We start from the raw sequence: 14,577 nt of genomic DNA on the forward strand, positions 1-14,577 counted from the left end.
CGGGCAATTCACTTGCTGCCACCCATAGACACAGAACATGAGGGTGTGATCATCAGCCATAAAGGGATGCTTATGCTGGTTTTGTATGGATCTTCAGAGACAATATCATTGCTAGAATGGCTCCAGTGTTTCTTCTATGTTTGTAAACTTCCTAATTACAGCCTGAACTTAGGCTCCTTTGAAAAGAAGTACTGATTTTTGGCTTCGAGTCCCACAGTCAGACCCAGATGAAGGTAAAGAAGGCACTCGGATACACTGTCAAATAAAAGCTGTTGGTAAGAAACAGGAGGCAACCGGACACAAAACTACAAGTCACATACGGGGACCATATACTGCAAACAAACAAACTGTGCCATGGACAGGTGGTAAAAGAGATCATGCTGGGTCAGATATGACTGGAGAAGCTGCTTCTGAAATTCATTAAGCACTGATAGAAAGCAAAGCTTCATTGCAATTCTTGATAGCTTTTCTGCCCAGTGGGAATCCAGCAAAAAAAAACTTTTAGCACACAGTTTTACTGGGAATACCTGAGCAAACTGATAACATTGCTGCTTTTATGGTAGTCTTGTTTCTTATATATCACAGCAGGCTACTTCACAAAGCATTATAGGGTTGTGTGTGTGTGTGTGTGTATGTGAACCTCCATCTGCACATTCACGTAGCAGCTTGAAGGAATTAACCAATATTATCCATAGTAAAAAGTACTACAGTGGGAAAGATAGCCATAAAAGAAAATAAACTATCATAAAAGGGTTTTTCAAAATGACGTGCACTGCAATCATTGCACAAGTTTACAGCTGGGTGAAGATGCTACTGTTACCTGCCAAACATAAATCCAAACACATTTCTGATAATAGTACTGTTTCTTCCAAAGAGTCATTCAAAATAGTCATTTCTTCTTTGGTTTGAGTATGTCAGATTGAACACAAGTGAAAACATACATGTGGCAGATCATCTGCTAAATATCATATTAGATGGAAATTGATTAGGAAAAACAGAATGATGATCAGAATGGTGTTCCTCAGCTTCACCTGTCTCTCTGTGGTATACTTCTATGCATCACTAGCATTTCAATGAATGCACAAAAAATGACAAAACAATATCAAAGCCTCTGGTGGACATAGAAGTGATGCTTTCCATTTTTCATTTTCAAGAGTCAAAATCCAACATATGTTTTGTCTTTTTTCCTTCCTAAAGATGCAGGTACACCTTCTTCACAACAAATAGACAGACTTATCATTTGTGGACTTCTAAGGAAGATAAGATTTTCAAGTATATATTTATACTTCCAAAAAATAATAACAAAACTAGCATTTGCTTGTAATTTTCCTTGTCTATATTTAACAAATTGTTCATAGAAAAAAGAAAACAGTAATGATGTGTGCAAAAATAATTTGTAATTGACATCCACAAAGAGAAATACTATATGATGCTTTTTCAGCTCCCTCTGCAGACTAGATTATAAGAAAAGTTTTCAGACAATCTGTACTCATCCATGCTGACTTATGTGAACTTCTGCACTCTTGTGAATTTTATCCACCTCCTGGTTATTATTCAAGCCTATTTTTTTCTGTGATTTAATTAGTGCTGGGTCTAAGCTGGTGCACATCTTTCACATTGTGTAGCTTGCTTCTAAGGTACATTTGTGTCTACTACTCCTGAATATCCTCCCTAAGTGTTCCACTAGGGGGCTATATGTTGTTCTGTTTTTCCCTGAGGCATGCTCTAGCGTAACTGTTGTTAGTGAAAGCTTTGCATTTTTTCGTACAATTTTCAGGCTATGTTTACACATTAATATGAGCTAAAATAATAATGTGTTCAGTCTTAGCTGTTATGACCTAGGTGCTTAAGAAGTATTTTTAAAGGAGGTTAGAGAGTAGTAAGGATCAGGATGTAGTAATTCTACTCTTACACTCACTGTCACCTCACTGAAATCTTAAATATTTGGCGTTTTTATTTCTGTGCCACAGGCCGTCTGCCTTTAAGTGGGTACTACCACACTGTGACGTAATAGTTTCATCCACATGTTGTTTACATCGTGCTTGAAGAGAAAGAAATAATTCAGCAGAAAATAAATAATTCTTACAGATTACACTGCATTAGAATTAAAATGTATTCTTTGTGCCTGTTGCCAGAAACAAGTGGAAATAATATTCCCATTAGGAGACCTTTGATCTAATAAGAATACATATATGTATATTGGTATTCTATCAACAAAGGACATAGAATCATAGAATGGTTTGGGTTGGAAGGGACTGTAAAGATCACCTAGTTCCACCCCCCTGCCACAGGCAGGGACACCTCCCACTCGACCAGGTTGCCCAAGGCCCCATCCAGCCTGGCATGAACACCTCCGGGGATGGGGGCAACCACAGCTTCTCTGAGCAGCCTGTTCCAGTGCCTCACCACCCTCAAAGTAAAGAACTTCCTCCTTATGTCTAATTTAAATCTACCTCTTTTAATTTAAAGCCACTGCTCGTTGTCCTATCACTACATTCCCTGACAAAAGGGACACATTCCCTCACCAGCTTTCCTGTAGGCTCCCTGTAGGTACTGGACGGCTGCTGTAAAGTCTCCCCAAAGCCTTCTCTTCTTCAAGCTGAACAACCCCAACTCCCTCAGCCTTTCGTCATAGAAGAGGTGCTCCATCCCTTTGATCATCCTAGTGGCCCTCCTCTGGACTTGCTCTAATGTCTCCATGTCCTTCTTGTGCTGGGGGCCCCAGAGATGAACACAGCACTCCAGGTAGTGTCTCATAAGAGCAGAGCAGAGGGGGAGAATCACCTCCCTTGACCTGGTGGCCATGCTTCTTTTGATGCAGCCCAGGATATGGTTGGCTTTCTGGGCTGCAAGTGCACATTGCAGGCTCGTGTTGAGGTTTTCATCAACCAATGCCCCCAGGTCCTTCTCCTCAGGTATGCTCTTAATCCATTCTCCACCCAGCCTGTATTCATGCTTGGGATTGTCCCAGCCCAGATGCAGAACCTTGCACTTGGCCTTGTTGAACTTCATGAGGTTATGACGTCTTTCATAATTGCACTGTAAGCAGCAGAAAGAGTATTGTCAGAAAAGATGGCCAAGATTCATAACACCCTGTTCTTCTGAAGGGCGTTTGTTTTGGCATCTCCTACATGCATAATTTCATTATCAGCTTCCAAAGTGGTACGTACAGCTTAGTGGAGATGAAACCTCATGGATACCTTGAAGAAACCCTTTGGGTTTCAAAACACCATCAAACCTGAATTCAAGTTTGCTTTGTCGAAATATATGAAATATTGTGTCATCTGTAAGTAACTCTAAAATTATTCTTATCATTGACAAGCTAAGATAAAAGTAAAAAACAAAACAAACAAACAAACAAACAAAAGCAACAACAACAAAACCCCACCTATTTATTAAGGAAAATATACAAATAAATAACACAAAGCCAGGTTTACAGAAATAAATGAAAACCATCTTTCTGTCTGCTTGCAAAATTAGATGTAAAGTGTTTTATCACTCTGTTATTCAGCTGACAAGCTGATTAGGTATTAATGGAAGTATGAGAACTCTGACCTTGTTCCTAGCAGAACTTTTATTTTCTTTAAATACTGAATGAAAAACAGATCTAGAGAAAAAGTTTTGCTGTTTAACCAATGATTTTCTGGTCATTTTGTAAGAGTCTGTTCAGATGTAGATCTCTGTTATCTCCCTCTTCCTTCTTACCAACCACATCCCCTCCCCTTTGCATCATATTTTACCTTAACAATCAAGGTTTGAGGTTGATTCTATATTATACTATTGAATTTCACTGTATTCAATTAAATCATTAACAATTGATTAATATATTACAAGATAAAACACTATATTCCAGCCAGTTGTGTTTAAATACTCTGTTCAATGTTTTTACATATTGAGACTTCCATTTCATTCAAAATCTTAAGCATATCTATCATATGATGGACAACCAAGTCAATAGGATTATTGCCTGGGGCTTGTTTCTTTCTCTTGTGTTTCTCATGGACAAAGGTTCCCAGATCCCTTCTGTGGGTGTAACTCATCTAGAGCAGCTGTTCCCTAACCTCATCTGTGAGGGATGCTCTGACAATGTTATCTCTGGGCTACTAGAGTATCTAGATGAAATTCTATAAACTAAATTATACAGAGGTCTGGCTTAAGGAGTCTGATCCAAATCCTCCAGCTGTCTGTTCTAGGAACATATGATATTTTTTCTAAAGGTCCTGTAATGAAAACAAAGTAAGGAGAATAAGCTGCAAGTAAGATAAACACTTGAGAGGGAGAGAGGGAAGCAATACACAATGGTCTCACTTGTTTTTCTCAACCCTAACCAAGCTGGGACACACATTGGCAACTGTTCCCTCTTAACTGGTCTTTTTCGCAAATGAGCAATAGGAGTAGTTTTATATTTAAGATGCTGGAGAAATAAATTTCCAGATCAAGTGTAGATCATAATGCTTCTGATCTTGGCTTGGGAGAATTAGATTGTCAAATACAATTTTTATTTTAAAGATGAAGGGCCACCACGGAGGCCAGGACTTGAGAAGAGCAGATACTGTGCAGGACTTCAAAAAGCAGAGTAGCTAACAGGCATAGTCTTTTCCAGTATGCTGCTTTCCCCTCATAGTGCTAGGTAGATGGCATTTGAGAGGAGTTATCTTCTGCAGTATTAGCCAACAACAACCTTTATGTACATTTGAAGAACACACATTTATATTAGGATCTCTGCTCACTTGATTCTCCCCTATCAATATAAAGTGAAAGGACCCGTCTACTCCTCTCACCAACTTTTAGAGCGATTAATCCATTTTAAGGCCTATCTGAGTTGTAGCCTCTGGGAGAGCTCTTCACTACAACTCTAAATAGCACAGTTGGAGCAGACTGGCTCTGGCTCATGCAGTTGAAATTGATAGACAATGCCCGTGATACCTGGATTTTATTCAAATCAAATCCAATAGATTTTAGGAATATTAAGTAAATAATGTACTTCAGAACTGCTACCATATACTATGCTTTCTGGAGATTTTTCTAGCTGTTGGTCTGCTTTTATGTTTTTAGATTGCTTAGTACTCTAAGGTTGGTACTTATACAGTAAATTGTTGTGCATTTCAACATTTAATTCTAGACAAAGAAAATAGAACTTGGAAACTGTTTCTGTAATTCAAAAAATTGCATTGTTTTGAAATTGTGTATAATTATATAGTTTTACACTATATTTCTAATATAGTGTAAAACTATTGTTATAGTGTATAATCAAGCATTTAATTAATTATAGTATATAATCAAGCATTTATATTGAATAATTATATATATAATTATAAAACTGGGTAACTATATACAATAGTATATATTATATAGTCATGCAGTTATAGTGCATGCTTATTATTAAACTACAGCTATATACTGTTGTTACCCTTGATCCTAATTCCTCTTCTGCAGATTGCATTTTTGGATATCTGTTGTCATTGTTGTGGAATATGTGGAGCTACAAATTCTTCATGCTCGATAATCTCAGTCATATTGCTATCTTACTAACTCACATATACACGCACATCCTAGGATAATATCCTGCTTCTCTTATGCATAGAATCATAGAATCACAGAATGGTTTGTGTTGGAAGGGATCGTAAAGATCACTTAATTCCAACCCCCCTGCCATGGACAGGGACACCTCCCACCAGACCAGGTTGCCCAAAGCCCCATCCAGCCTGGCCTTGAACACTTCCAGGGATGGGGCATCCACAGCTTCTCTGGACAGCCTGTGCCAGTGCCTCACCACCCTCTGAGTGAAGAATTTCTTCCTAATCTAAACCTCCCCTCTTTTAGTTTAACGCTATTCCCACTTGTCCTATCACTACACTCCCTGACAAAGAGTCCTTCCCCAGCTTTTCTGTAGGCCCCCTGTAGCTACTGGAAGGCCTCTGTAAGGTCTCCCCAGAGCCTTCTCTTCTCCAGGCTGAACAACCCCAACTCTCTCAGCCTGTTTTTGTAGGAGAAGTGCTCCAGCCCTCTGAATTCTCACATTCTGGTTTAATGCTTTACTAATGTGTTACTAAATTAGCCAATAGTGAAATATCTCACAGAAAATGGGACTTGTATTTACAAGGTTACACTTCTCAAGTACCACACAGATAGACAAGAAATAATGATTTTTAGCTGTCAACAGCAACAAAGGAAATCAAGATAAATCCATATTCAGTGAGATGACGACCTGGATGTACTGGGAGTGTATAAGGAAGAACATGAAGTAGGGTTGTCATATCTTTTTGATTGGATGAATCTTCCAAAACTAGTTTACCTATAATAACCTATATGTTCTCTGAGAGCCAGGCTACCAGTTTATTTGGATGGTCCTGTCTTGTAATGAGATCTCTATAAAACTCTGGGTAGTAGCTTAACAGTGGTAAGTGTCCTATTGTACATCTGATCTTGAAGATCAACCTGATAGCCTAGAGCACTGCTTCATGTAGTCTTAAAAACCCAGTATACTCTGATATGTCTCTTTTGAACTAGAGGAACTGCAGTGTGTGAAGGAGATAGGAAAGTAATCACATACTGAGACAGTAGATTTTAAGGCCACAGCTGATGATGATGATAAAGCCAGGTAGAATGATTTAAATCAAAAATATTTAAATAATCAATTTTAATAAAAAATATTTCAGTCTGCAGGTCATAACCTTGATTTAAATAAACACTTTTAATTTTATTTTGCATTTGTCCTTGCTTTCCTAAGGAAAGGTTAATACACATTAACTGTTAACTATTAAAATACATTAATTTGCAAGTAAATATACATTTTACACCCAGTTTGTTTCTTCTTTTTAATAGGATATATTATAACAATATTCATTTATTGAAGCAATTAAGGCACAGCATATATTTGCTCAGATGATTAGGTTTTTTAATTTCTTACATGTTTTCACAGCTTCTTACAGTTTAATGATGGACAATTATGTAATATAATTTCACTTCTATTAAACTAGGCATTTATATTTCATGTGTATGTCCATATCTCAAGCTTAGAGATTTTAGTTAGACTAAAGCATTTATGTCCTCTAGAGACTATACTGCCTGCATAGGGAAAAAATAACAGTCTAGTATTTCACCTCTACCTAAGACTATCAGGAGAAAAGAAATTACATAGAAAAAGTCCTCATAATAACGTCATATTAATGTACCTATGTTCCACTAATAAGAAATCCCTTTGTGCACTCCACATCAAAGTCCTTGTCAACTTAAAAAAGGTGACAATTATTTCCCACACCCTGAGTCTGCTAATCACTGTGATGTGGGGAATGTGAGCACTGCTTATCATCTAGTCATCAGAGAAATATGACTTTTTTGTACCAAAATAGTGGTGGTTTCACAGAAGCACTCAGTGTCTCTTATCCAAACATGGCCAATGTTTGACTCTTCTGAGGGTTATTTGATTTTTCTGAAGGATGGACTAGATGCTGTCAGGGGTCTCAATACCTGTTTAGATTCTAAAGTTCCACTTTGGAATCTAAATTGCTGTCTGGATCAAGCCCTAGGTTCCCATTTATACACATCTCATTGTTAGTGATATTTGATGCTTTGGACATCCTGTTCTAACCACTTCATTTGTCCCCTTGAATGATTACTGAACTATAAGATAAGCAAATTAAATATCTTTCAGGTCATTTGCATCATGGTTTCTTTAGTTATCAGGGAACACACATTTATGTCTATCATTTGGTGCCAGGCCAATAGCCAACATTTCCAATATCAAGAAACCAGGCAGTTCGCATCAATCAGCTCACTGCAAATTGGCAATTAATGTGATGGCTGGATGCGTTCACATGAGCATAACGTTATTAATTAAACAGCAGCTGGGTTAATCAAGATAGCAAAAGTAATTTGTTGGAATAAATATTTTATTAGTGTGTCCATCAATAAAGCAAAAGAAGAGGTTTTAATTAATTCATTTATAAAAATATTCACACTGTGGTGGCTGTAGCTCTGTTTAAGGATCTGGAAAGATGTCTAAACTGCAGAACGTTATATTCCCACTTCACCACTTCCTACTGATTGTACTGTAGAGCTCTAATTACAAGTATGTTAGTTACAAGCCAAACATTGCTGTCCACCACTGAGCACCTATATCTGACAACTGATGTCAAAGGGCTCTTTTCCCTCTTTGTTGTTGTATTCTCTCAGAAATGTGCATTCTACTTTTTAATTACAGAAAGTTATTCTTGAAATATGGTGGGTTTTGATACTTCCCAATGTGATTAAAGACCTGATTTTTCCTTCCCCCCCCAAAAAAAAAACCAAAAAAAACCTGAGAGTGGCTAAATATATATATTTTTTAATTCTCTAGGTATTAATTAATAATCAGATTGAGGAAATTCTATGTTTTAAACACGTATATGCCATAAACATAATATGTAACATTGATTTCTGTCTGATTGAGGAATATTTATCCACTAATGCTGAGAAATATAAAGAAATACTGAGAAGCAGAAAGAGAATGCTGATTCTGCAAGAATAAGACCATAAATAAGGCAAAGACATTACAACAGCGTGTTTCAAACTCTAAAGTCAGTAGGAAAAGGTTTACTTTAAGAAGATCTACTGAAAGAGCAAGGTGTAAGCTGTTATGACTGTTAAAACAATCAGGTTTGCCAAGCCTCGTACTTTTTTGGAGGGAAGACCTCCCAAAGTATTTTTCCCTGTTGCTTTCTTCTTTGTGTCTAGTAGATTATTACCTATGAGAGTGGAAATCTCTTCCTGTGCTGGGAGGATGAGAGGTGAAACTAGCATTCTCACTGAGTTTGAGTACCAAAAAAAATATGAAATACAGAACTGGATAACAGTAAATAATTCTAAATTGTTGAGCTTCCTTCACAAACTTTCAACCCACAAAGACTGTGGGCTGAACTGTCACTCCTATTTCCAATACTCTGTCTGTACCACCTTTCTTTGCTTACATCAGGAAGAAAAGTAAATGTTTTCAGAGTGCTCTGAAACTTAACAAACTTGGGATTTACTGCAGAAGGCAGAGGGCGAGGACACCCAATCATCAGCTTTAGCTAGCCTACACCATAGAGTAGCCAGACAGCAAAGGGTGATGCACAAATAAAAACCTGGTCTTTTCTGTAGTCAGATTCCAAATATTGTTATGGGGATGGTGCGGAAGAACTGCAGAGGTTGGAGCCTATATCTTGAATGACACCAGCACACATTATAAAGCACAAAAAAAATGTGCTTCCTGCAAGATATTCCACAAAGCAAGACGTCACCCCCAATCCAGGGCACATGCCAAGCTGCACTGCCAATTTACTGGGCACCATTGCTGAAATGCCTGTGACCACTTGCAATTCCCTTCATATCCAGTCTTTTATGTAGGCTGAACTCTATTTAATCATGGCCTATAGTCTTCAAATGTCATATGATATAGCTAGTAACCTGATCTAGAGGTATAAAAGAGGGAGAATTACTAGGACAGGTCCATTTAGAATTGTCTAATCTGTTTTATTGATTTTTCTTCTTTCTATTTGTTTTTTTTTGATACCACATGTTTTCCATGAATTGTTATTGTCCTGAAAAGCTGTACTACAATTCATTCTTATCATGTTCATTATTTATTCAGCGGCTTTGCTCTTCAAAATATTTCAGTCATATACTTAGGGAGAAGAAACAAACCCAAGTGACTCATACAGTCAAATCTCACACTGTCAGTGGTGAGCTGGAAGTGCTGTAAATAAACAGGTGACATTTCCTCTTGAAAAGCCACCCGTTTTCTGTTTTTTGTATGGTACTTAATGCAACAGCAGTTTAATCTATGTGTAATGTTTGGGTGGCACAAGCAATATACCTCAAATATAATGTTTGGTGGTTTTTTTCTGATCCCTTGAAAGCTTTTATATAATCATGCTTCAGTTAACATAAATGAAAGACACTTCGACCCAATGTCCACCTGATAAAGGCTGTGGCAATTTCTCCCAGTAAATATGACTCCCCAAATAGCCAAGGAAGCTGCCAATGCTGCAGCTTGCTCAAAGCCAGAGGAAAACTGGATTAAACTTACTGGCTCATTTTCCCAAAACACCGGTGGGGTGAATGCCCAAGAGAGGAAGCTGGCAGGACTGGACTGCAACGCTGTGACAGCTCTCATTCACACTGAACTCGGCCTGGGTATACTGAAGCTTAATTCTCCATGGGGAAGATTAATCCCTTGGAGGCGGATTAAGCTACAGTGAACTGAGGCCACTTTATTTCTGAATGGAAAAGGCCACACAGGGATTTAATGTGCTTTATCTTACGTGCATTGATTTCACAGCTTTAGTTAATTCATCTTAACTTCCCTGAATTCCCTTGTGTGGACAAGCTTTTTGTCTGCAGAGAGGATCTTGGAGCTGCTTGTAAAGCTCCTGCTGTAGCCCGAGAAGAAAGCAGGTTGGAATGATTTCTGTGCCAGTGAAGGAGCTTATACCTGTCTAGATACTATTAAATTACCTCCTTCTCAGATGGTTGATCCATGACACCCTTAAAGGAACTATTTTAATTAAAAAAACTAATCTCTAAGTTATTTTAGAAATCTCTCATGAACAGCCTCTTCAAGGCTTTCAGATAGCACAAATTGCGTACAGCTGCACAAACAATATTTTCTCAAGCATGGACATGTCTGGGCAGTGCAGTTTATTAGGTTTTCTTTCCCAGTGGAATTTTCTTCATCTTTGGTGATGGTCATAAGAAAACATTTTGTCTGAATGAAAAGCTAATGAGCTGAGTTTCTATTCCCTGGTCCTAAGATTTTAATCCCTTCCTCTCGGTTGCACAAGTGACACAGATCTGGGCTGGGGAGAAAGTTTTTGTGGGAGCTGCTGTTAAAATAATGGCATGATTTTGCTGGTGTTGTCCTCTGAGGAAGTGAGTCTGCTCTTTTCTTGCATAGTGAATGTGGTTTGCAGATAGGCCCTTCTGAGGTGTTTCCTAATGCTGATGAATCATAACCCAACTTCACTGTTTAGCTACATCATGATTTTTCACATATCAAATTAAACTTTGGCTAAGAAGTCCTTCACTGGATCACTTTATGTAAGACAAATGACATCTTGTGGATTCTGTAATACCTTTACTATAACTTAATTCTATAGCAGTCAGTAAATATTTTATCTTTTTTTATATGTTAATTAGGTGCTTAGGGGGCCCTCAACATTGAATGTCGACAGAGCCACGTGAGCACAGAAGTATTCAACAAATAAAGGAATGTACATAGTAGCTTAACATCAAGATCCAAGCACTTTCTAACATGATGTTCAGACCTAAGGTTTTGTAGTAGCATTCATCAGTGCTGATCTCAGTGGGGCTAGAAAAGAGAAAAAGATTTTAAAATATAGTGCGACATGAGCAAAAGAGAGAAAGTCTCTTTAATTTAGCTGTTTGTGACCACTTGCTCTGAAATTTACATATAAATTCAGAAAATGGAATCAAATATTTTCTAAATATAGCTGTGATACCTGTATTTATACAGCATTGTAATAAAAGCTTAATAAGTGTTCAGAGTGTTCTAATGATTGCTTTTCCTTTTCTTTCATGCAGCTGATTGGATTTGTGTATGCCTGTTACGTGATCAGTATTTTCATGGAGGAAGAGGACAGCTGTAAGTACTGATACACACCTATCCATCTCTGGAGCTACAGTACCTGGGGTGAGACTTAGTCTTGCATTAACTACCAAGATGAAGAAAAAAGTTTGTAAAAATGGCAGAATCTGACAGTCAAGTACACAACCAATTTTGCTCAAACCCATACTTACACTGTAGTACTTAGGTACTACAACTGTCAGGATTGTACTTACTGAACTTTTTTGTAGGGATCTGTGAACCACTTTCATGAACCAGTCATACTGCTGAAAAGGATGTGATCCATGCTGCATATATACATGAGTTTTTATGTATGTATATTTAAATTTGAACCAAAGCTCCTGAAGACATTTAGTCTGTTTTTCCAAATGACAGTTTTATTGGCAGTAAAGTTAATGCAGATGACAGGTCAAGCCATTTACAGTGTACTGTATTACTCTCATCAATAATTAGATAGACCTATTCAGCACTTAAACGTAACTAGATCACACATCAGAAATGCTGACCCCACGTTCTTAACATGCTTTTATCAAGAAAACACTTATATACATACCCATATATTGTTCAGAGTTCGAAAATGTGAATATCTTTAAAAAAGCATTTATCAAAAACAATTAAATGGTCATTGGAAAAATATGAATATGTCGAATGCTTTGGTAGGAAGCTGTGTGAAAAGTGACTGTGAGAACTGCCTAACAAACTTGCTATACACACAAGACTATCATAGGTATTATTAAAAGCAGTAGTGAAACTGCAATGAGAATGAGTAAACAGGAGCAAACAGAAAAACAAGACTATTTAAAATAAAAGTGTTTGTGTCAGTTACCTCCTCTCATATGTAAGGAATTAAGCAGTATATCTGCCTTTAGGACAAAAAAAAAAAAAAAAAAAAAAAAAAAAAAAAAAAAAAAAAAAGAAATACATCACATTATAGCTATAGGATAAATAATATACAACCAAATATTTAATCCTAAAGTTTTACTCATAAATCTTAACATAGTTATTTTGTTTCTACATAGAATAGCACCAGTGGGTGAGATAAATAGAGTACAAAAAAATAATTCATGTCTTAAGAAAGTATTTGGTAATATCTTGAAAATCTTATTGAAAACATAATTCAGGTAATTCATGGCTGTGATGGAAAAACAGACTTTTTGACTGAAAACAGTGTGAATATATTTTTCCACCGTTACAAACAATACTGTGTTCAGTTCTCCATCCTAATGTGACAGTTATTAGTGTCAAATCTATTTTCATGCTTTCATTTAGGTTTCTAGTAGGAAGTAAATATATCAAAGAAATTCTCAGATAATATTTAGTGGGAAGAAGTCATAAGAATGTTGTACACATTGTTCACTTTGAAAAGGCTAAAGGAACCTGGAGCAGTAAATGAGAAATATGAACACTTGGAGAAGCAACATAAAATGTAGGTCTTAAGGAGGAGCAGAAGCCTAAACAACGCTCCCTTAGAAAGCCACAAACTGCTGATTGTCAGGAACTGGTAATACAGGATAGCTCCAAAGGTGGGGGTGGCAGCAAGACATATGAGATGTGGACCAAAGACTACAGAGAAACTGAGAGACAACTGTTCTTTTCATACAGCTGTGGTGAGTCATGACAGAATCTAGGGCTTCGTATTGATGTCGGGAAACTTTGTGTATGAGACAACTGCTAACAAAATTCCTGGAAGGGGGAGGCTTCATTGAACGATCGGGAAGGCTGGCAGACTGATAAGAAAGACACAGGCTACAGCACTTTTAGAAAAGTAATGCTGTCTGTAAGAGCACGCACACATACAGACACAGATATCTGTACCTGGGAAGATAGGCTCTTTACTTTTTCCATAGGTGTTTTATATATATTTTTAGTTTGTTTAGTCCTTCATAGTGTGCTTCACATATCAGTGTTTTAGGCATGTGTGAAAGAAATACAAAACTCAGACCAAAGAATATAGCATATTATTCTTGGAAAACACCATCACCTGATAAAGAGCATAAGCAGTTTACATTTGGGGCCCCACAAGGGTTATTGCCAAGATAATGGCCTTATTCACTTACAAAATGCATTTACCCCAGACCCTCTGTCCTCTGACTGCTACCCACCATTTTCTGAGAGTTTCATGCTGTATGATATCAATAGAGATCAATGAGAATTCTCAATCAATGAGAAGGGACAATTGACTTATTTATTAAACAATAAAGCATATCAAATGCTAAGGAGATACAGTACCCAAAATCTACCCAGTGTCCATTCTCCATAAAGGAACCATCTATCTACATTTAATTTCTGTTTGTCTTCCAGAACTATCAATGGTAACTTCATTGTTTTGGTACGTACAAGTGAAAATCATCTTACTCATCTTGGAAAGTATGCTGTAATTTATCTTTACAACCTTCATTAGGATTATGTCAGTTTCCCATTTTGTACCATTATAGTCTTCCAGATTCTTGTGTGAATATATTATTATTATTTTATTATTATTATTATTACTATTATTATTATTATTTAGCAGAGGATTATTTGGGACAGAGAAAAAAAGCTGTGTGCTGGAAGTGGAACAAAACAGCAGAACTGATACATCTAGGAGGTTTAAGTGGAGTGAAATAATTTCTAGTTTGTTGCTTTTTAATATGTATTTTTTCTAAGATCCCAAATCCAATCAGAAGCAACTAAATAGCTCTTTGGTATCTCACTTTGGGCTAATTTGTGTCTTAATGCCCATTTGTGTTTTAGAGTCCTTCATTTTTATAGATAAATACATAAAAGAAATGTTAACTTATTTATATCAATTCCACAGCTATGTTTTAAATGAGGAAACATCCATGCAAGGCACAGTGGGAAAATTATTTGGTTTGGTAACCAGAGAACAGAAAAATGAATAGGGCTTATTCCGGAAAAATTCATATTGTTAACTTGCAGCATAACGAACAAAATTTATTTTAAAGAGAAGTACAGTGGTACTTCAAAATAGT

General features: G+C 36.9%; 1 protein-coding gene across 4 annotated transcripts in view; it reads left to right on the top strand.

The window, feature by feature from the left end:
* Positions 1–14,577, top strand: part of NKAIN3 (sodium/potassium transporting ATPase interacting 3) — a 370,144-nt gene that overhangs the window by 329,543 nt on the left and 26,024 nt on the right. For 3 of the 4 annotated variants that reach the window (XM_040545728.1, XM_040545729.1, XM_040545732.1), the window contains exon 5: positions 11,563–11,623. In XM_040545728.1, the coding sequence (XP_040401662.1) occupies positions 11,563–11,623 (61 nt within the window). Of the gene's footprint in view, positions 1–11,562; positions 11,672–14,577 lie in introns of all 4 variants that reach the window. The other variant, XM_040545733.1, reaches the window with a different exon arrangement.

Source organism: Cygnus olor, chromosome 2, assembly GCF_009769625.2.
Source record: "Cygnus olor isolate bCygOlo1 chromosome 2, bCygOlo1.pri.v2, whole genome shotgun sequence".
NCBI lineage: Eukaryota > Metazoa > Chordata > Aves > Anseriformes > Anatidae > Cygnus > Cygnus olor.